Consider the following 21777-nt stretch of genomic DNA (forward strand, 5'->3'; position numbering starts at 1 on the left):
CTGGTGGCTGCCAGCATTCCTTAGCTTGTAGCTGCACCATTCCAATCTCTCCCTCTGTGGTCACACTGCCTTCTCTTCTGTGTATAGTCAAATCTCTCTCTGCCTCCCTTTTACACATATACTTGTGAATGCATTTAGGGTCCATCCAGATAATCCAAGATAATCTCCCCATCTCACGACTCTTAATTTGAACACACCTGCAAAGACTTGTTTTTGCCATATAAGGTAACAGGCACAGAAAGCGTTCCAGGAATTAGAATGTGGGTATCGTCTGAAAAGAGGATGTGCATTTTTCAGCATAATATACCCTGCAATGTGGCTAGGAAACTATCTTCTATGCAGGTAAAATAACGTAGAAAGAGGCAGGCAGACCTGAGTTTTACTTCTGGTTCTGCCCACCATTGAGTAAATTACTTAAACTCCTCATGCTTGAGTTTTCTCATTTATAAAATGTGGACAATCATAATATATTTTTCAAAAAGTTGCCATGAGGATTAAATAAGACATTGTGTGAGGTGTCTTTGCCCAGGCACTGGCTGTCAGTAAATGCTCACCAGGCAGTGAGTATTGTTATGAATACAATACAGATGAAGAAGTAGAACTTGGAAGGCAAGGCAAGGGACTTGCCAAAGACCACTAACCAGAAAGCGTCAGTGCCTCAAACTGAATCTGGGTCTCAGGCACCAAAGTCCAAATCTGTTCTATTCTAGAAATTAGTATGTTTGGGGCTTATGTGCTCATGGCCTTCAGAATCAACACATCTAGGCTATTTCAATTTTGAATATCTCTGATACCTACTTCAGGCAGCTATAAAGCTGTACCCCTTCATTTTTTATTTTTTTGTTTTTTTTATTTTGTACACTTGCGCACAAACTGCATCCCTTCAGATCACTATTCTTTTTTTTTTTTTTTTTGAGACAGAGTCTCGCTTTGTTGCCCAGGCTAGAGTGAGTGCCGTGGCGTCAGCCTAGCTCACAGCAACCTCAAACTCCTGGGCTCAAGTGATCCTCCTGCCTCAGCCTCCCGAGTAGCTGGGACTATAGGCATGTGCCACCATGCCCGGCTAAGTTTTTTTCTATATATATTAGTTGGCCAATTAATTTCTTTGTATTTATAGTAGAGACAGGGTCTCGCTCTTGCTCAGGCTGGTTTCGAACTCCCGACCTCGAGCAATCCGCCTGCCTCGGCCTCCCAGAGTGCTAGGATTATAGGTGTGAGCCACCTCGCCCGGCAAGATCACTATTCTTAATTACTGAAACCAAGCTTAAGCAATGGACCCTAAGAAAGTGATACCATGTTTCCAATAATTTAGAAATAATGATGTCTCAGTCCATTCAGGCTGCTATAACAAAACAGCATAACTGGGTAGCTTATAAACAACCAGTTTACCTCTCACAGTTCTAGAGGCTGAGAAGTTCAAGATCAAGGTATAAGTAGATTTGGTGTCCAATGAGGGCCCACTCTGGCTCATAGATGATACCTTTTAGCTGTGTCTTCCCCTAATGGAAGGGGTGAGCTAGCTCTCTGAGGTCTCTTTTATAAGGGTACTAATCCTACTCATGAAGGCAGAGCCCTAATAATCTAATCACCTCCCAGAGGCCCCACCTCCTAATACCATCACCTTGGCAGCTAGGATTCCAACACAACGAATTTAGGAGAGACATAAACATTCAGTCCATTGCAAATGGAGACCCTGCTTATGTAATACTGCCTAGTGAACAGTTACTGACAGCCAGCCAGGGGTAGGGTTGAGCATGCGGCTTATAAAAAGATCCTATCAGACTGGTTGGCAATCCATTTGTTCTGCAACTCCAGGGGTTTGGGACAACATAGGAATTGTGAATGAAATCGATCTCAGTCTACAAAGCTACACCTGAAAACTACATCTCAAACCAGGTTTCTCTGGGGCAGGGTGCCTAGCACGGAGCTTGGAATTTGCTTGAGCATTCACTGCCTTCAGAGTCAACACAGCAGGGTTAAATCAGTTCCTGATCCTTCCAAAGGAATGTTCGAAGAAAATCTCAGACACACACAGGCAGCTCTCCTCAAATTCTGGCGTCCCCACCCATCTATCCAACTGTTTTCCCCGGCACCGGGCTTCCTGGGTTATACAATCTCAGCTGTGGGGAATGGGGAGTCCAGCTGCACGCAGAGTTTGGAAAAACATTTTTAATACTTTAGACCTGCCAAATACTTGGTTAAAGAATGATATCCTTTAATTTCTTGAGCCATGTGTATTTTAAGTGAAATGCAATCCATATGTCTGTGACTCATTGAAATGCAACTCGGTGAAGCATTGGGATACTGTCTAAGCCTTTCTAAGCTGCTCTTTGATCCAGGAAATTAAGTTTTTCCAACAACAAATGAAGCTCCTGACAAGAGAGGGTCAAAAAGAGCTGTCCTCCATCCTAGGTAAGATATTAAAGCCTACCCTTGACCCAAGAGGAAGCTGGGAGGGTGGGGGCAAGGGGAGAGTGCCACAGCCCACGTGGTATCCAGGGTTCTGTTGTGAATCAGCTGCACATTTTTACCAGGTTTCCCTGGAAGCGAAGTGCAGGAATAAGAGGTGGCAACTAATCTGTCCTGTCTGTTGCTGAAAAACTCCTTTCCTGCCCGCTAATTCTTCCCTTCTCAGTTTCTCCAGCATTTTACAATCCAAATAGGGTTGGAGGGGGGAGGAGAAAATTTGGAAGCCAGATCACTCCATTAGCAGCGAATGACTGTAAATTTTTCAGGTTGTAGCTTGATTTCCAGGACAACAAAAGCAGTCTCTGTCCCTAAGGTATCTCTGAAGGACTAATAAGAAGTTAGAGATATGAACAGAGGTTAAAATCAAAAGTAATGGTGGGTACTATTAGTAAAATCAGTCTACCTCTAAATGCCCAAAATCTGCCTTGACAATTACTGTTCCCCAGGAGGTCTAGAGTAGAGAGACACACAAAAAGAACACAAATACCTATTCCTATTAGCTAGACTTGTGCAAACAGAGTCTCTCTTTAGCTAACTGGGCTGGAGCACAATGACTAGGGTGAAACCAAAGGACATCTCTCCCTGGCTCAGCCAGAACTAAATCTTATCATCATTTGGACTCAGGGAAGGTCAGCGTACTGACAAGATGAGAGTCCCAGAATGCGCTTAAGAGACTAGCAGACAGAAGTATATGGCCAGAAAGCCTCTGGGCAAAGTGCCCACTAGCTGAGCTGCTCATTTGCTTTGAAGGTGCCTTTGCAAAACCGTGAGCCTGCCCACCAGTAGTGTGGCCCGCTGGGCATCCCAGAAGCCAGCTGAACAGTCCGGCATGCCCTTCGCCTGGGAAAATGCCAAGAAAGGAGAGGGGAGAGTGCCGGCGCCCACACCACCCTGGAGATGTTCATTCTCCCTGGATGCCTACAGTTAAGGACGATTCCATTTGGTTTCAGCAAACAAGTTTTGTCAAATACGGTTCCCGGGTTGGTGAGGCAGTCCTCAGAACATGGATGAAATGACACAGAGAAAAAATATTATGGATTTATGCCTCAAATTTGTAGGTTGTGGAAATAGCAGCCTATAATTTCTGCCCCATAATTTCCCTTCTTGTGTTTTCTTTTGCCTGAACGGGTGTAGTTGATTCTCAACTTCAAGGTCCCATGGTTCCAGGCACCACTGCCCTTGATCCCACTGGGAACTGTTTCCCAGGACATCGCCACAGCTGGAGCAAACTCCCTGAGGCAGGGACTTCCTCTTCCCTTTTTCCACTTAAACAGGTAGTACAGGAAAAGCCCTTAGTGCCCAACTGGGACAAAATTCCCACTTTACAGATGAGAAAGCTGAGGCTCAGGAGGGCCAACCGGCTTGCTGACCAATTCCACACGGTCTGTCTCTGAGCTCAGTGCTCTGCCCACTCTACCACACTGACCGCACTGCCCCAATCACATGGAAATTTCTCCAAACAACAGCTATGTGCCAACCTTTGCAAACTATGTGTATATGTGTATGTAAATATTACGCGATGTAATATATACTTAGTTAGAGCATACTACTATCTGCATGACATCCACTTGAGCCTAAGAAAACAAGTTCTGGAACAATATGCCTGGTATAATCTCATTTCTGCTCCTCCCTCCCCAACAAAAATAGCAGTGTGCGTGTACACTTCAGTGTGATGGTGTCTTTGTGTGGCTGTGTCTTTGTGTGGATGTGCATGCTCTGGCAAAGCAGAGAAAAGGTCCGGGGTATGCCCACCAAATAGTTAACAGTGGGCGGGGGACTTTCATTCTTTTATTTACTTGTTATTGCTACATGTTTTACAATGTGCCTGCACTGAGTCTGCAATTTAAAAACAATGAGTGAGACATAATCATCCCTGCCGGTTTACTCAGCATGGAATACAAGCCAGGCACTACGAAAACTCTTTGCATGCACCACCTCATTTCATCCTTCCTGTGGCTCAAGGATGTGGGACTAGGATTACACTCCTGGTGGGGAAACTGAGGCTTAAAGAAGATAAAGAGCTAGTTAAGTGGCAGAGCCAGGATCTGAACACAGGGCTATCTGATGTGAAAGCCATGCTCACACTCCCCCTCAGAGATCATTGTTTTTCACCTGTACTCAGTAGAGAAAAGAGTGTGTGACTCTTACAGGATGTCATCTGTTTACCCTGAGTTGCTTGAAAGCAGAGAAAAAGGCTGCCGGCGGCCGTGCTATTGTTAGACACCTCCTCGGTGTGTCTGGGGCCTGAGCTGAGGCTTGAGCTGAGGCTCTGCTTGCTGCTGCCCCCCTTGCCTGGCCCATCCCCCCGCACTCCTCCGTCCTCACCATTCTTGGTGATCTCTCCATGTGTGAATTCCATTAAAGGCTTGCTCACTGCTATTTTGGGCCATGCATTAGCACGTGGGCTTTGATTTGATGGGAGAAGGCCAGACACCTCAGGATGATGAAAAAGCAGTTTAAAATGTCCTCTCCCTCCCCGCAGAGTCCCAGAAGCCCTTGCCCACCGCTCCGGGGAGGCCTGAGAATCCAATGTGTGGGGACATGCACGGGGCAGGGCACAGAGAGCAGAAATCTTCATACTCTATTAGGGCCTTTGAATGTGGCTATTCCCTCTCCTTGGAGTTGTCATCTCCCAGCTCTCCCCTGGCCCACTCCCTCCCCTCCTTTAGGTCTTGACTCAAATATCAATTTATGGGCAAGGCTTTCCCCACCCACCATTCATAAACAAGAGCTCCCTGCCCACCCCCTGCTCTCACCAAGCTCTTAGGTTCCTTTGTCTCCTGCACAGCTCTTGAAATCCAGCATACTGTACACTCCCTTGCTTGCTTACTGCTTCCCGTTAGAATATAAGCTCCCTACAGGCAGAAGTCTTCTACTCACAGCTCCATCACTAAGCCCTGCACTGGTGCCTGCAATGTTACATAGTAGATGAAAAGAATGAATGAATGGATTGAGGAACCTGACATATCACTTAGCACAGGGCCTCGTTTCCCCCAAAAAACATCACCGGTTTACAGAAACTTTATAACACAGTGATTTGAAAAATCAGAAAATCACCTCCCCCACGCCAAAGCTGTTTTGAATCCAGACTCACACGCACCATGAATGAGCAGGCTTTGGGAAATAAACACACTAGGAAGTCGTGTGCAGTTGGAGTTCCGCTCCCTAACACATGTTCAAAAACAAAAAGCCCAATCTGGATGAAAATAGCAGGAAACCGTCCCCTGGGGACACAAGGTGAGGTCATATTGCTTGGCTTTGCTGCTTCCATTTTTGTCCAGCCTCCTGCCTTCCACCAACTCAAGGAGGCCGGGAACACGTCCAACTCCCCGGCTCTCACTATGGAACGAGAGAGCGGCTCTGGGGCGGCAGACAACAGAACCACATCCGCGGGCTCTCCTCTGGAACCTCAGTGTGGGACAATAAAAATCGCAACAGTAGGCGACTGCTCACCGTGTGTTCCGCAAGCACTTCAAGCACCTCACCTCATTCAGTCTCACAACCGCCCTAGGAGGCCGGCCTTACTATCTTCATTCTGCAGATGAGAACGCTGAGCTTCCAAAAGATTCAGCAATTTGCCCTGGGTCACATTCTGGGACTTTAGATCCAAGTTAAGACTACAAATGATCCTAGTCTCACCTCTCTCATTTACTTGCTGTGCAGCCTTAGACAAGTGCCTATCCCTCTCTGCAACCATAATTCCTGCAACCATAATTTCAGTGTTTTCTGAGACCATTTCATTCAGTGCTTTCTACAGCACCTTCCTGCTGTAGCTTCCTACGGTCTCTTGCAAAGGTTCCAAACAATAGGGAAGGATGGGGACTGGGATGCCTGCTTGGTCAGTCTAACACCCAAAGATCTGCCTATGACATCAGCATCATCACTTGGGCTGGCCAGAGAAGGCTGAAGGTCATATCTCCACTCGAGGCAGGATGGGACAGACTAGCTACGGGTGGCAACAGGGAACATTTAGGTTAGAGCTAACAGGCTGGAGCTATGAGAAACTAAAACAGGCCCCTGAAAGAACACAGTCAAGAACAGACCCTCTAAGGGCTTTTCTTGTAGGACCAAAAGATGACAACCCAACGAGAAATCCTGGCCAGGCAGAGCCTGAACCCTCTGGAGGATGCAGTTCCAGGGAAATAGGAGAAAAGAGACACATCCCTAGGCTGGTTTTACTCTCAGAAGGAGAGTAGCAAAAACGACTGCAATCCCCATCTTAGGGTGGCTTCCCAAGGCCGCCCTATCCTGGAGGCAGAGGAAAGATGAGGATGAAGCCTCATTTCTGCACAAACTGCTTGAGTCCTATTTTAACCACACTTGAGACATCACCCATCTTCCTTTGCAAGTGTCCCAAAGCCCAAACTTAGAATAAATTATATTCCCCCTTTCCACCCAAGCCTAGCAGCCATTCCCATCCTTCTGGCTACGGGAAGGTCCTTCTTCATTCCTTTCTTGGCAGTGATACATCTGATTACTCATTGGCTTCCAGGGGCTTCCAGAGGCTGCCAGGAGGAGATAGGCAGCTCTCCAAGCCACGCAGCCTTATCTGCAATGTCCGTGTGGCACAACGAAAGAGGGACTGTTGGTGGGGAAATACCAAAGGCTTTCAGAGTCCCTCGGCCAAGCAAGGAGAGCTCTTCAGTGGCCAAGCAGATGGGCAATGGCCAAAGACTGGGCAACAGACATGGCCATGCATTATACCTATTCACCTCCTCGATAACATGAATCAAGATACAACAGCGCCTGATGGCAAATCAATGTGGAAATATTTCAGAGCCAGGCCGCCACCCAAGATGAATGAGGTTAGGAAGATGAAGGAGCTGGGCCAGATGAAGCCAGGAGAGGCCGTACTGGCAAACTCTCAGGTTTAGCTGACCCAGAACAGATGGAACAATCAGAGTCTGAGGCATCAAATCCCAGCACATGCTGCTTTGCCTCACTCCTCTCTTGCTGTTTTCCTCTCCTCTCCTTCACTTCCTGCCATGCACTGGGCTAGAGCCGGGAAGGCGGCTGCCAAAGGCCTCCGGTCCATCCTCTCCCTTTAACTCAACCCGTACACACACCCCTGTGGACCTGCGGTGAACTCTAAGAGGCCCCGGATATACAGCCCAAGGAAGTTCAAGCAAGACGTTCAGCGGTCCAGTAATTTCGTGGCAAGTCGAGAGGCTGGAGTAGCTCTGTCTTTGCAAGATGCTCTCCAAAAGCAATCAAGGATCGAGAGCTTGAGGTCACTCCACTAACCGCTTCCTTCCAAAACAGCGACACCTGCGTCCTGCCTTGACACAGAGGCTAATTGTTTCATTTCAGACAAAGGAGGAGTCCACTTACTCATTCTTCTCCAGGTCCAGGATCAGTTCGCGGCCCTCAGCCATTACCCTGAGCTCAGCTTTGAATGGATGCTGAAAGCAACAACAAAAGAATGTCAGTTCCTTGCAGCAGGGACCAAGGCTCCCAGAATTGGGCACAGGGTCGGGCACAGGGGCTGACCCAGTGCACAGACTCTGACCCTCTGGTAGCAAACGAGCAAAGGTCAATTGCGTTTCCAGCCCAAACATGCAATGACCTCAATCCCATAATAGCCCAAATCCTTCCCCCATCTGCTTTCTCCTAAAAGGCACCGGAAAGAAACTCTGAGCTGAAATGTGGTGTGAGCGTGCACATGGGGTCTGGTAAAGGGAAACACAGGAAAACACGGTGTTCAACAATAAATTTCCTGCGGAGTCAGATCTGGATTCAAGTGCTGGCTCGGACACCACAGTTGCATGAAGTTGGACATGTTACCGAGCCTGTCTGCATCTCAGTTTCCTCATTTATAATCCAGAGATAGTGATCGTCCATCTCACGGGGATCGTGTAAGGATTAAGTGACATAATGAATGCAAATAATTCATCACAGTGCCTGGTACACAAGAAGCCTTCAATAAATGTTGGCTGTTATCTTATAAAATACCAGGGGATCCTTTTCATAGTGGGCTATTTTATTTTGGCCCTTGGTTTGGACACCCTTAATCATGTCACCAGCGGCAACCAAGAGCACCTCAAATTAAGGTTTAATAGATCCAAAAATAGACATAATTTTGCACATAAGCAGTTTGCTAGTGACCATAGGTGCTACACACTCAGAATAGATCACTTAAGATATATCAATGGCTGACAAGCATGAAAAATATGTTTAACATCACTGGTAAACCATCTTCTGTCCCCATCCAAAAAATTTTTTAAAAATAAGGTATCTCGAAAAAAAATCAAAGTGCTGAAGATTGTTTAAAACTATAAATCACAATGCAGTGATGCACATCATGAAATGGGCACTCTCACACCCTACATTGCTATCAACTCTCTGAAAAATAATTTGATGGTATGGACCAAGAGTTTTAAAATGTTTAGACTCTTTGGCCCAGTAATATAAGACTGTCTGAAAGGAACAAATGGAGCACAGGAAAAAGTCTGTACACAAGGACACTTACTACTTATATAAGGAATAATGAAATACAACATCAATGTCCTAAAATAAGAGAACAGTTAAATAAATGAATGATGCATTCATATGACAGAACACTAGACATTATAAACAGAACTTTAGATCATTTTAAAATTATTTTGAAAGAGTACACAATAAACATTAGGCACAACATTTGGGGGATGGACATGCTTGAAGCTCTTACTCGAGGGGGAAGGGAGGAATGGGCAATATATGTAACCTTAACACATGCACCCTCAAAAAAAAAAACAAAAAAAAAAAGCTCAAAAAAAAAAAATCCACATGCAGAACTGTCTCAAAAAAAAAAAAACCACATGCACCCCTATAATATGCTAAAATAAAATAAATAAAATAAAATAAATAAAAAACATTAGGCACAAAGGCTCAAAATATAATACTGTATATTTTATTTAAATATAATTTTGCAAAGGGAAAAAAGTAGAAAGAAATAAACCTAAAGGTTACCATAGTTACTTGAGGCAGTGGGATCACGGGCTAATTTTATTTTCTTTTGTGCATCTTTCCATATTTTTATAATTGCTCTTATAATTCAAGAAAAGGACTTTTAATCTTTTACCTCATTATTGTGAAAAATGTCAAAGAAATTTAAAAACCCAAGTCATAATAAACCTCCATGCTTCAACAATTAATTCAACTTAGAGCTGTTAAACTCTTTTTTTTTTTAAGGAATTTATTGAACAGGATATTTACATATTTAAAACAGGATAGATTCTTTGGGGTGTTTTAAATATGAGCCCTCTAAGCTAGGATCAAGGAACTGATACATTCTTGAAGTCGCTTTCAATCCACAAAAGTCCTTACTAGAATGGCACCTCTACTCCTTTTAACGTTGACCACAAAGCTTAGTTCTTGCACGTCTGAGAAAGTGGGTCACCTGGGCTGCCGCCTCTGGTTGGGGTCTCGCTTCTTCTAAGCACATTCCTCTTGCTTGCTGCAAATCCCACTCCTCATGAGGGCCTGGACATTCCTGAGACTTTCAGGTCACCAAGGGTTCTGATGAGATCTAAAGGTTCCCATCAAAGACTCTTGGGCAACTCTATTGCCTAATTAATCCTACTGCCACACCTTAAAAAGGGACATTTCAAACCCATGGAAGTAGGAAGCTGGGGTACCGGCTTGCCCAATAACTTTCACTAACAGATTCACTTCTCTGTTTCTGATGCCCTGATGCAGCTTTTTGCCAACATCTATTCCGGTTGTGATCCTTTGCCACTCTACTCCGCAGAGTTCTGGAGCAAGTGCCCAGAATCACACTGAACAGCCGGGACACAGCTCCAAGTGGACATTTAAGAATGAGCACACAGCAACAGAGTTCAGTAATTCTCTTATCCTGGAGGCAGGTGACCATCAAATCAAAGCACTACTACCTCTCCCCCAAAGAGACACAAGCTGCAACATGAGTACTAATATTTATTTTTATGTGGGTAATCCAAAAATAATTATCTCTGTTCTGGAAGGTGCTCAGACACTGATACTTAAAATATGATGTTCCCTGTTTCCATGGGACATTTCACGCAAAACAATGAAACTGCATTTTAAGGAGCCATGAAGCTTCCCTGTCCAGCTCTACTGATTGGCTTTTCTCAAGAAACTCCAGTCTGTGCTAGGAGGGGGAACCATCACTTCTCCTAGAAAGTGCAGAGAACTGACCCAGATTTATACTTCCCCTAGGGAAGGGTTAAAAGTCCTTTCTCCTGGCCGGGCGTGGTGGCTCACGCCTGTAGTCCTAGCTCTCTGGGAGGCCGAGGCGGGCGGATTGCTCGAGTTCAGGAGTTCGAAACCAGCCTGAGCAAGAGCGAGACCCCGTCTCTACTATAAATGGAAAGAAATTAATTGGCCAACTAAAAATATATACAAAAAATTAGCCGGGCATGGTGGCGCATGCCTGTAGTCCCAGCTACTCGGGAGGCTGAGGCAGGAGGATCGCTTGAGCCCAGGAGTCTGAGGTTGCTGTGAGCTAGGCTGACGCCACAGCACTCACTCTAGCCTGGGCAACAAAGCAAGACTCTGTCTCAAAAAAAAAAAAAAAGTCCTTTCTCCTTAGGGCTAGATTAAATAGACCCGCAGCTCCATAGGGAATTGGAAATCTGTCTTTTATATTTGCATCTCCCTTAAGATCTAGTACAGTATTTAGTACACAGTAGGTACTCAATTCATGTTTAATGAATGAACAAGTTACCTAAATGAGAATAAGAGGACTGAGCAAAATCCAGCTTCTACTCTTTCTCTGACATTCATTCATTTGTTCATTCAACAGACATTTATGGCGCCAGGCACCGTGCTGACTATTCCTACAGAATACAATGACCCACATTCTGGGCAGACAATGGCTGGGGACAAAGACAGGATCCGGTCTTCCACTTTGTTTCTCAGGCCCTTCCTGAGGATGCCCGGCATCTACATCTGGAGGGGACAAAGAGGCCTCTATAAAAAGTACCAGATCCATTCCCCAGGCAATAATGGATAGGCTGTAATATCTAAGATCTTAAGTTTTAAAAATAATCTGCTCAAGGATGGCCATCCATTAGCTTGTCTAGACTCTTCCTGAAGCTATTTTTTTCCTGAAGCTTCTCTTACTTTTTGATGAAATGAGTTCCATGCATTTATTGCCTTTAGAACAAAATGGAACCTGCTTTTATTTGTCCTGAAATTTTCACTGTTAAGTTCCCTTGGTGAATCCAAGTTGGAGCCTTTTTGGACACGTCTGTATTACTCCAGCCATAACTTCAAGGATCCCAAGCATTTCTCCTCTTCATTCATCTTTCCAGACCAAGAGCCACAACATCTGAAGTCTTTCCTAACGTATCTCTTTCCTACTATAATCTTGATCCTGTAGGTTGCCCAATAAATCACAAACCATAGGAACCAAAAGAGATCTTAGAACCAACACCTCTCCCCAGCTTTCTTCCTCTTTATTTCCTCTAAGCCCCATTTTATAAATGAGGAAACTCAAGTTCTTTAGAAACTAGAGGGTCACATGGGAGCTGTTTACTGGCACACAACAAGCACATCTTTCTTTCTAGCTCTTTCATGTCTCAATTGAGTTGAAAAACCATAACCGCCAAGAATATCCTAGATGCACAGGTCCTCTCTGCAAGAACAGGATGTTTTCTGCTCTGTTTCCAATCCCTTTGATAAGCCTGTGCACGTTGCTGGTGTTCTAGCCAGGAGAGTCTACTGGATTTTAAGATACATTCCCAAGTCCTAGGTCCCCATTCTGCCTCTTATTAAAAATAATTTAGGCCGGGCGCGGTGGCTCACGCCTGTAATCCTAGCTCTCTGGGAGGCTGAGGCTGGTGGATTGCTCAAGGTCAGGAGTTCAAAACCAGCCTGAGCAAGAGCGAGACCCTGTCTCTACTATAAGTAGAAAGAAATTAATTGGCCAACTAATATATAGAGAAAAAATTAACCAGGCATGGTGGCGCATGTCTATAGTCCCAGCTACTTGGGAGGCTGAGGCAGGAGGATCGCTTGAGCCCAGGAGTTTGAGGTTGCTGTGAGCTAGGCTGATGCCATGGCACTCACTCTAGCCTGGGCAACAAAGCGAGACTCTGTCTCAAAAAAAAAAAAAAAAATTTAGATTATTCTTTTTCTCTCCAAGTATATTACCCCATCAATAAAATAAAGCCTGTGTTACACAGAACAAAAATAACAATGACAATATTTAATGAATTCCAATACAGGGTAGGTGATTTTTGTGACACCAACACATTTGCACTTAGCTTGTGTCAGCATTCATGAGAATTTTCATTTCCTCAACTAACAGCATTTGGAAGTGTTCTAGAAGTTTGTCATACAGTGAAGGAAAGTCCCATTTGTGATACCCAAAGCTGACACACAAAGAGGAAAAAGTGGGCCAGAAACAGAACTCAGGGTGATGACTACGCTTCTAAGAAAGTAAGTGGCCTCAGCCCTCCAGTCGTCAACTCCTGCCAATAAAAATGAGAGCTTTTGAGTCTTACCTTTTCTCTCATGGGGCTTTCTGAAGTTTTCCACTGAGGTATTATGAGTTCATGCTGCAGCGGGGGGCTGCCTTCCTCACTTCCTCCTGCCAAAATAAAAAACACATAACCATTGGAATCCCACACCTCTATACCCAGCTAAGCCGTGCATGCATTTTCTTTCTGTGACAACAGCAGCCTACGCTGGGCCATTAGAAGGCATGCTGGATTCCAGGCTCTTGGCACTGACCATGGACCAGGCACCTGTCTAAGTGATGGCGCTATAGTGGTAAGCAGGACAAATGAGGTCTCCGTACTCACAAAGTTGACATTCCGCATGCGGGAGACACACAATGAACAAGCATTCTCAAATAGTGCCGAGGACTCTGGACGAAATATAAGCTAGGGTCATGAAATAGACACCTGGCCCAGGGTTGCTTGGTTTTGATAGGATGATCAGCAACGATGGCATTTAATGAACTGAGGGACCAGAAGAAGGAACCATGCTAAGATCTGGGGGAAGAGAGCCCCAGGGAGAGGGATCAGAATGCGCGATGGCCCTGCCTGAGCAGAAGTGGACTTGGCCTGTCCACGGAACAAGCAGAAGGTAGAGGTGGCTAGAGTCGAGTCAACGAGAGAGGAAACTGGTGAGAGATGTGGTCAGCAAGGCAGCCATGGGTCTGATCATGCAGAGGCCATGGAAAGTGTCTGGATTTCATTATAAATAGACTTGGAAGGCACTGGATGTTTCAAACACAGAGCAATATGATCTGTGTTAGGTTTAAAAAAGATCACTCTGCCTGCTTGGTGGAGATGGGGTGGGGGATGGGGGCAGGAGTGCAAGCTAAAGCAGGAAGGCAAGGCTGGAAACCTTCAGGAGCCCTGGTGAGAGACAGTGGTGGCTCAGACTAGAATGATGTCAGTGGAGGGGAATGAAGCAGGGGGATTCTAGGCATATTCGGAAGGTATGGGTATGCCCACTGGTATTGTTCTCCCAGAGAAACGAAGACAATGACATGCACCTGCTCATCTCACAGCTTTACTAGAGACAGACGAGGTGAAACTGCCTCCTACTCTGCAGAGCATCATTACAGTAACTTGAGCTTCCTAATGGCAAGTCTGCATTTGTATTTCACTTCCTACTCTCCAGATCCCTCTCACCACCCAGTTCTCCTTCATCCTCACGACAACCCCGGGAGGTAAGGCAGCAGAAGAGCTCTTTTGCAAGAAAGAGAATTGAAACCACTGGAGACTTGTTCGAGGCAGTGCAGAACTCAAAACCCTGGTTATAAACCACATTAATGAAATGGTAATGTCCCAAGACCTAAGTAAATCAGTCTCCCCCGAAACAGAACAAATCCATAGGGCTCCTGGGTACAGGAGTGAGGACTCCAAAATCTCTTCTTTCTAAACTAACCACATCAATCACGTAGTATATAAAGTGGTAAAAAGATGGCTATAGTTGCTCTGTTAAGAGTGGTGAGATTATGAGTGATTATTAACTTTTCCTTTCAGATTACTCACATAACTAACGCACTTTCAGTTAAAATATATCCTGAAAAATAATCTCATAGGACTAACACCACTTTCATCGGACTAGCAAAACTCAGAAACAATGCATTCATTTATTTGCCAAATATTTTCTGAGTACTTAACTATGTACCAAGTATTACGATGGGTACTTAATATTCATGAAGACACAAGACAGACATGGTCCCTGCTACGGTGGCTCTGGATTTTAAGATGATTTTAAGACACATTCCTCAGTACTAGGTTCAGTCCAGAATCTTTTAAACAACAACAACAACAAACTATATGATAATTTCATAGACTATGTAAAGGAATTAAATGATATTTATGATTGCAAAAATATACTGAAAGCAGTCTAAAGCCTCAACAATAGAGTAGCACAGTAAATCTTAAAAAAAAAAATTGTTTAAAACTTGGAAATAGGGTAAAGGGCAAGGAGGATGTCTTTTCAATGTCTTATTCAAGCACTGTTTAACAGGCCCCTAGGGGAATGTACCATTGTCTTTTTATTTACTATTGATTAAAGGCCTATAGTCTGTTAAGTTCTGTGTGATCTAGAGATTTGTGTTTCAGAGAGATGCAAATGATTACAGCCTACTAGCAAGATAACCAAGAATTATGTTTGTTTTGCTTTTTTTTATTTTTTTATATTTTTTTAATTGGGCAGCACTCCAAACCAGAAATGGTTCAGAGAGCTCCCGGTTGTTTTGTTTGTGGGGCATCCCCAACTTCTGCATCTGTCCCAGCCACAGGATTTCAACATTCTTTCTCCAATACCTTTATCACCCCTGTTACACCCCCAACGCAGCTTTGAACCAGCTTTAAAACCACCCTGTTCGCTGCCTCATTAATGAATTGAATAAATCTTTGCCACATCTGTATGAGAGTCATGTTTTTAACTTTCTGAAAATTATACTTGTGCAATCTCTTGATATAATTTATAGAGTCATTAAAATCATGTTTTTGGAGAATTTAATGATGTGGGAAAATGTTCATAGTGTGAAGTGAAAAATGCAAGACCCGAAACTGTGCATATGGTATGGTTCCAATTTTATCAATATAGATTCATAGGAACACGCAAAGACTGGAGAGAAGAAATCCCAAAATATCAATAGCAACTGTGGATTTGGAGGCTGTAGATCATTTTCTTTCTTTCACACTTGTCATTATTTCCCAGAGACCGCACAGCGCCTCTACCTCCCTAAGTGGTCTCCCAGGACTAGGAACTCACAGAAGGCGCCTGGGTTCGGAGCAACAACTTGTTTTCCTTGCCTTTCTTTATGCTTTTCTCCTGCACTAGGCACTGACACAGGGCTCATGCTGGGCTGGAACACCCTGTGCCTCAGTTTCCCTTTCAGTACAATAGCTCAAAGGGCGGTTCTGTCTGCCCGCAGGCGTGCGGAACTTATGCACACCTAGCCCCTGGAGCTAGGCTCTGTCCGGGGACAGCCTCCCAGCTCCAGGCGGCTGGGGGGGCCCAGCCTGCCCAGCCCCCCCTCCCCCCACCCCTCCCGCCCCTGCCTGCCCTTTATTTGAAAACGCTGACTGTTGATCCCTCAGGCAGAGGTCTGGAGTCTGCCCAGTCTGTCTGCAGCGTCGCAGCCCGGGCTAAGCTTTCTCGGGTCATAATGACAGAACCCAGGCACAGCCCCCCGGGACCGTTCCTTCCGCGAAATCAGCCGAAAGCCCCCAAGGGATAGGACCGGGCAGGGGTTGGTGTCTGGGAAACTGGTTGTGAGAAACGGACTTCACACAGCCCCTGAGCTGGAAGCATCGAGTCCGACCCTTTCACTTCACAGAAGGGGAAACTGAGGCCCGAAGAGGGAGGCGGCCGCTAGGTGGGGTTGGAAAGAGAGCCCCGGTTTCCAGGGCCAGCGCAGTTCTCAATCCATGATGTGGCCATGGGCAAGTCGGTTCCCTTTTGCGGGCCTCGGTTTCCCCAACTGTAAAATGGGTGCGTCGGACTGGATCCTCAACAGAACTGCCAGGTCAGGGTCCGAAGTGCACGGCTGGAGACACCCAGCGAGCTGCCCCCAAAGGGCTACCCCAGTCTCCCGGGGGCATTTATTCCGTACCCCACCGGCGGGCGGCCCCCAGCCTGGTCCCGGGAGGCTGCTCCCAGGGCCACACGGCAGGACGCTCGGGATGCTCGGGGCTGGCGAGTGCAGCGGGCGGGAGCGACCGAGACGAGAGGCAGGCGGGGCGGAGAGAGGGACCGTGAGAAAACGGAGCGAGAGAGGCCGGGAGAGCAGCGGGACAAGAAGCCAAAGGCAGAAAACAGAGGAAGGAGAAGGGCAGAGAGGAGGGACCGGCCGATTTCTGCCGGCGCTGGCTCTCCCCGACCTCCGCCGCCTCCCGGGCGCACGACGTGGGAACAAAGCCCGGGCTCCCGGGCTGGGGGGCGGCGGGGGCGCAGGCCCGGTGCCGTCGTGGGGAGCACCCGGTCGCGGTCCTGGCGCTCCAGACCCCCCGGGCGCCTCCCAGGTCCCCGCGCCACCCAGCCCACGCGCCTCCATCCCCTCCGCGCGGGGCCACTTACTCGTCGTCCATCCCGGCTGCCGCGCCGCCCGCGGCCGCAGCAGCTGCAGGGCGAGCGCCAGCAGGCAGAGCCGGGCGGCGCCTGCGCCCCCGGGCATGGTGCTCGCGGCGGCCCTCGCGCTGGCGCTCACACGCCTCCTGCCATGCCTGCCCCCGGCCCGGCGGCGGCGGCGTCTGGAAGCCCCGCTCGCCCAGCGCGCCCCGCCCGGCTCCCAGCCCCGGGCCCAGACGCTCCGCCCCCCGCCCCGCGGGGCTCGGCGGGGGAGGGGGAGGGGAGGCGCCCGCGGGGGGCGGGGGTGTGTGCGGGGAGGGACCCGGCCCGGGAGGAGCCGGCGGGACCCCCGGGGAGCCCGGTTGACCTAGGCGAGAGGGCCGGCGGGGAAGGGAGACTCCGAGCCCTGAGGAGGCCGGGTTCACCTTGGACGCGGCCTGGGGAGGGAGGGTTGGGGGCTCAGACTCCTCGGAGCTAAACTGGCCCCCTCGGGTTTACCCTGTCCCGCTCTGTGGCCACGCGCCTTGGGTGACACTCGGAAGCGACTCCCTCCCAGAGGCCGCCGCTCTTGGGGGCAGGCTCCGAAAGAGTTAACCCAACCTCCCGGCACAAAGAACTAAGTGCTATATGGACTTGTTTTCTTAGCGGGACTCAAATCAGGGAGCCATTCCTGCTGACTGGGAGGAGGGGGGTGGCGAAGACGAGGAATCCCAGAGGAGAAGACATCTGAGCTTGGGAGGAGGAGAAAGGGAACACCAGGCAGAGGAAACAGCCCAGACAAGGCACTGGGGCGCGAAGGCCCGTGGGCTGCATAGGGAGAAATCCGGGATTGGGGATGTTAGGGTTTAGGGTTTGGGAGGAAAATAGAGGGAGATGAGACCCCCAAACGCATAATAACGACTGTCATCTATGGAGGACTTACTGTCTGCCTGAACAAGAAAATCACCACAGCTGAGACTGATATAGGGCTTATTAAGTGCCAGACACTGTCCCCAGCACTTTGCATACATTAACTCATGTAATTAATCAAGAAGAATTTCCTTTTAGTGGCCTTCTATCTGTGCAAAGGACTCTGCATACATTATCTCTTAATTAGCCCAATAATCCTGTGGAGTAGCTACTAGTACCCTATTTTAGAGATGAGAAAAGCAAACCTCGCCCAAGGTCACAAAGCTAATGTCAGAACCTGGACTCGAACCCCAGATCCTGACGCAGCACACTTTATTTTACAGATGAATGAACTGGTAGACTGGCCTAAGAGCCCTCGGTGTCTTCTGGCAAAGCCTCGTTCTAGAAATCCAGCCTCTGAACTCTCATCAGCTGTCGCGTTCACTGAGCCAAACCCAGGTGTGCACAATGACACGGATGCCGTGTGTCGGAGAGGGCGAGGGGCGCCTGAGTGTGATGGGGAGGGAGGTCTGTCGAAACCTACTCGTGGGCGCCCACAGGGGGAATAGAGGTGTGGTTCTTGTCATCGATGCGGTTAGGGACTCTCCTGCCACCATAAGAAAGCAGCACAAGGCCGGGCGCTGTGGCTCACGCCTGTAATCCTAGCTCTTGGGAGGCCGAGGCGGGCGGATTGCTCAAGGTCAGGAGTTCAAAACCAGCCTGAGCAAGAGCGAGACCCCGTCTCTACTATAAATAGAAAGAAATTAATTGGCCAACTGATATATATATAAAAAAATTAGCCGGGCATGGTGGCGCATGCCTGTAGTCCCAGCTACCCGGGAGGCTGAGGCAGAAGGATCACTCGAGCCCAGGAGTTTGAGGTTGCTGTGAGCTAGGCTGACGCCACGGCACTCACTCTAGCCTGGGCAACAAAGCGAGACTCTGTCTCAAAAAAAAAAAAAAAAAAAAGAAAGCAGCACAGACTACTGTGGCTTAAACAACAGAAATTTATTTTCTCTCAGTTCTGGAGGCTGGAAGTCCAAGATCCAGGCGCCAGCAGGGTCGGTTTCTGGTGCAGTCTCTCTTTCTGGCTGGTAGACGGCCACCTTCTCACCGCGTCCTCACGTGGCTTCTTTGTGTGTACACACAAAGAAAGAGCTTTGGTGTTTCTTCCTCTTCTTTTAAAGACACAAGTCCTATCGGAGGTGGGCCCTATCCTTATGACCTCATTTAAACTTTATAATCTCCTTATAGGCTCTGTCTCCAAATACAGTCACATGGGGGGTTAGGGTTCCAGCATATGAATTGTAAAAGACACAGTTCACTCCATAACATTTTCCCCCTCTGGCCCCCAAAATTCATGTCCTTCTCACATGCAAGGTGCATCCATCCATCCTATCCCTGTAGCCCCCAAAGTCTTAACTCCTGCCAGCATCAATTCCAAGTCTGAAGTCTCATCTCAATATCATCCAAATCAAGTATGGGTTGGAGACTTGGGGTGTGATTCATCCTGAGGCAAAATTCCTCTCCAGCTGTGTCCTGTGAAACCAGACAAGTTGGGTGCTTCCAAAATACATTGACGGCACAGGTGTAGGATGAACACTTCCATTCCAAAAGGGAGAAATGAAAAGAAAGTGGTGACAGGTCCCAAGAAGTTCAAAACCCGGCAAGACAAATTCCATTAGACCTTAGAGCTCTAGAATGGTCCTCTTTGGCTGGACTGTTCTGCCCCTAGGCCCCCTGGGGCAGCAGTGTCACCCCCACAGCCCTAGGCAGTGGCCCACACCCAGGGCTCTTTGTCACTGTCCCATCCCCAGGCACTGATCCTCCCATGCTTAAAGAGGGGGGGACCCCACCCTGGGAAACAGCCTTTCCCCCTGGGCCTGTGGTGGGAGTGGCAGCCCAGATAATTTATGAATTGCCTTGGGGTCACTCTTCCCTTTTCTTGAAGGATGGGAGTGGCTCTATTGTCCTTGTCTATAGAATCCTAGAATTCTGAAAGAGCCTTCCTTTCATCCTGTGTCTGGTTCCCTTTGGTCCAAACTGGCAGTGTCTTGGCTGGTCAAATCCCACCTCTATTCCAGCTTCTGAGTGTCTCCCTAGAGAGTGCTTGTCCGGCCACGCCCTTCGCATCCTCTCCAGAAGATGCTTTCTCATTGTTTGCAATATGAATAGGCCGACAGCTTTGCAAGTCTTCAAGTTCTGGTTCCTTTTTGCTGAAAAAAATCCTTCAATTGATCTCCCCCCTCTCACATTTTATATAAGCAGTAAGGAGAAACCAGCCTTTAACCATACCTTTAACACTTGGCTTAGACATCTGCACAGCTAAATATCCAAGTTCATTCCTTGCAATTTCTACTCTTCATGAAACACTAGAACACAGTTGAGGGTCGGAAAAATGCAAACTCAACGTGCTTTCTCTTATTCTCTCACTCAACAGGACAACAATCAACACAGAAGACTTTGGTGACCAAATGTCTGGGGGTTTTTCCCCACGCACCAAGCAATCAGTTCTGCAGTGGACACCAGCTGAGTATCCTCCAATCCAATTCTGATGCTGTCCACATAGAGATAGTGTCAGATCTCATAGGTGGAAGATTCAGTCCCCCAAACTCACCCCACCCCTCTTCAGACACCAGTCTCCAGACTGACTGGCTTCAAGTTGGGGTTCCCATGACCCCCTCTTTGGGTTCAATTGATTTGCTAGAGTGGCTCATAGAACCTAGGGAAATGCTTGCAAAAACCCAGCAAGTCCTGTCCAGATTCTTCTTGGCCGCTCTGGGCAGCATTCCTGCAGGGTGTGGGGCAGGACCCACTCTACAATGAGAATTTGATGACCAACAATCTGATTAGAGTCCTGCCTTGAACAGGTGAAAGGGGGGCAGAAGAAGGTCGCATTCTGTTTCCTGCGGCCTGCTTCTGAGACCTAAAGTGCCCCAACATTGTATCAAAAGACTGTAACAAAGGCTATAGGAGGCAGGAACCATTGGATGAAAACCAATGTACATCTATGTCATAATATCACAAGGATTCAGCCAAGTTCTTTGCCACTTTATAACTGGGATCACCTTTTCTCCAGTTTCCAATAACATTTTCCTCATCTCTATCTGAGACCTTTCCAGAATCACCTTTAATATTCATATTTCTGGATTCAGAGTCCAGGGTGCTAACCATTATACCATTGAGCTGCCATTAATATTCATATTTCCACCAACATTAGGTTCACAATGATATATGTATATATATGTATTCTCTGAGTTGTATTAATAGATCTGTACAACTCTCCTCTTCTTCCTGAGCCCTAGCTAGAATCACCTGTAACATCCACATTTCTACCAACAGTCCCTTCAAGGTGTTGGGGCTTGGAGACCTAAACCCCCAAAATGTGACATGTTGACATGCTGAAGAAGCCTCATGTTCTCTCTGACTTCCTCCCACCCATCGCTGTGAAAGAGAACCATTTACAAGTTAATCTCTGTTCCTGGCCCATTCATTCTCCCTAGTAATCCTTTAATACCCTTCAACAGAATTCCTCTTCTTCCCCCTCCTATAACCTGTTTTGCCAGGATGGTCTATAAGCTTCTGACCTCCTTGGAGGGTAGGTAATCACGCTGGGATTCTCCCCAAGTATACATGGTAAATAAATTTGTATGCCTTTTCTCCAGTTAATCTGCCTTTTGTGACTTGATTTATCAGCAAACCTGCAGAGGGTGAAGAAGATATCTCCCTTAGTTCCCCTATAAAAGCAATCTAGACTTTTTCCAGTGTGCACCTCAAATCTCATCCAGCCTCTACTCATTACCCAGTTCCAAACTCACATCTACATTTTTAGGTATTTGTTACGGTAGTACCCCACTTTTCAGTACCAAAATCTGTACTAGGTCTGCTAAGGCTGCCATTAAGAAAAATACCACA

At 47.2% G+C, this 21777-nt stretch overlaps 1 protein-coding gene and 1 long non-coding RNA gene across 2 annotated transcripts in view; one reads left to right on the plus strand and one right to left on the minus strand.

Annotated features, from left to right (window-relative positions):
• The window catches only part of ADAM19 (ADAM metallopeptidase domain 19), an 86280-nt gene extending 69073 nt beyond the window's left edge, over window positions 1-17207 (minus strand). The window contains exons 1-3 of the mRNA XM_012781573.3: window positions 16984-17207; window positions 12936-13021; window positions 7801-7871 (exon numbers count right to left, since the gene is read on the minus strand). Coding sequence (XP_012637027.2) covers window positions 7801-7871; window positions 12936-13021; window positions 16984-17080 — 254 coding nt within the window. The 5' untranslated portion in view covers window positions 17081-17207. The remainder of the gene's footprint in view (window positions 1-7800; window positions 7872-12935; window positions 13022-16983) is intronic.
• LOC105880498 (uncharacterized) lies at window positions 16237-21531 on the plus strand. Its single transcript, XR_001158271.2, has 3 exons — window positions 16237-16432; window positions 18207-18321; window positions 20303-21531. It is a non-coding gene; the product is annotated as an uncharacterized LOC105880498 (long non-coding RNA).
• Window positions 21532-21777: the final 246 nt, after the last annotated feature.

Source organism: Microcebus murinus, chromosome 21 (genome assembly GCF_040939455.1).
Source record: "Microcebus murinus isolate Inina chromosome 21, M.murinus_Inina_mat1.0, whole genome shotgun sequence".
Lineage (NCBI taxonomy): Eukaryota > Metazoa > Chordata > Mammalia > Primates > Cheirogaleidae > Microcebus > Microcebus murinus.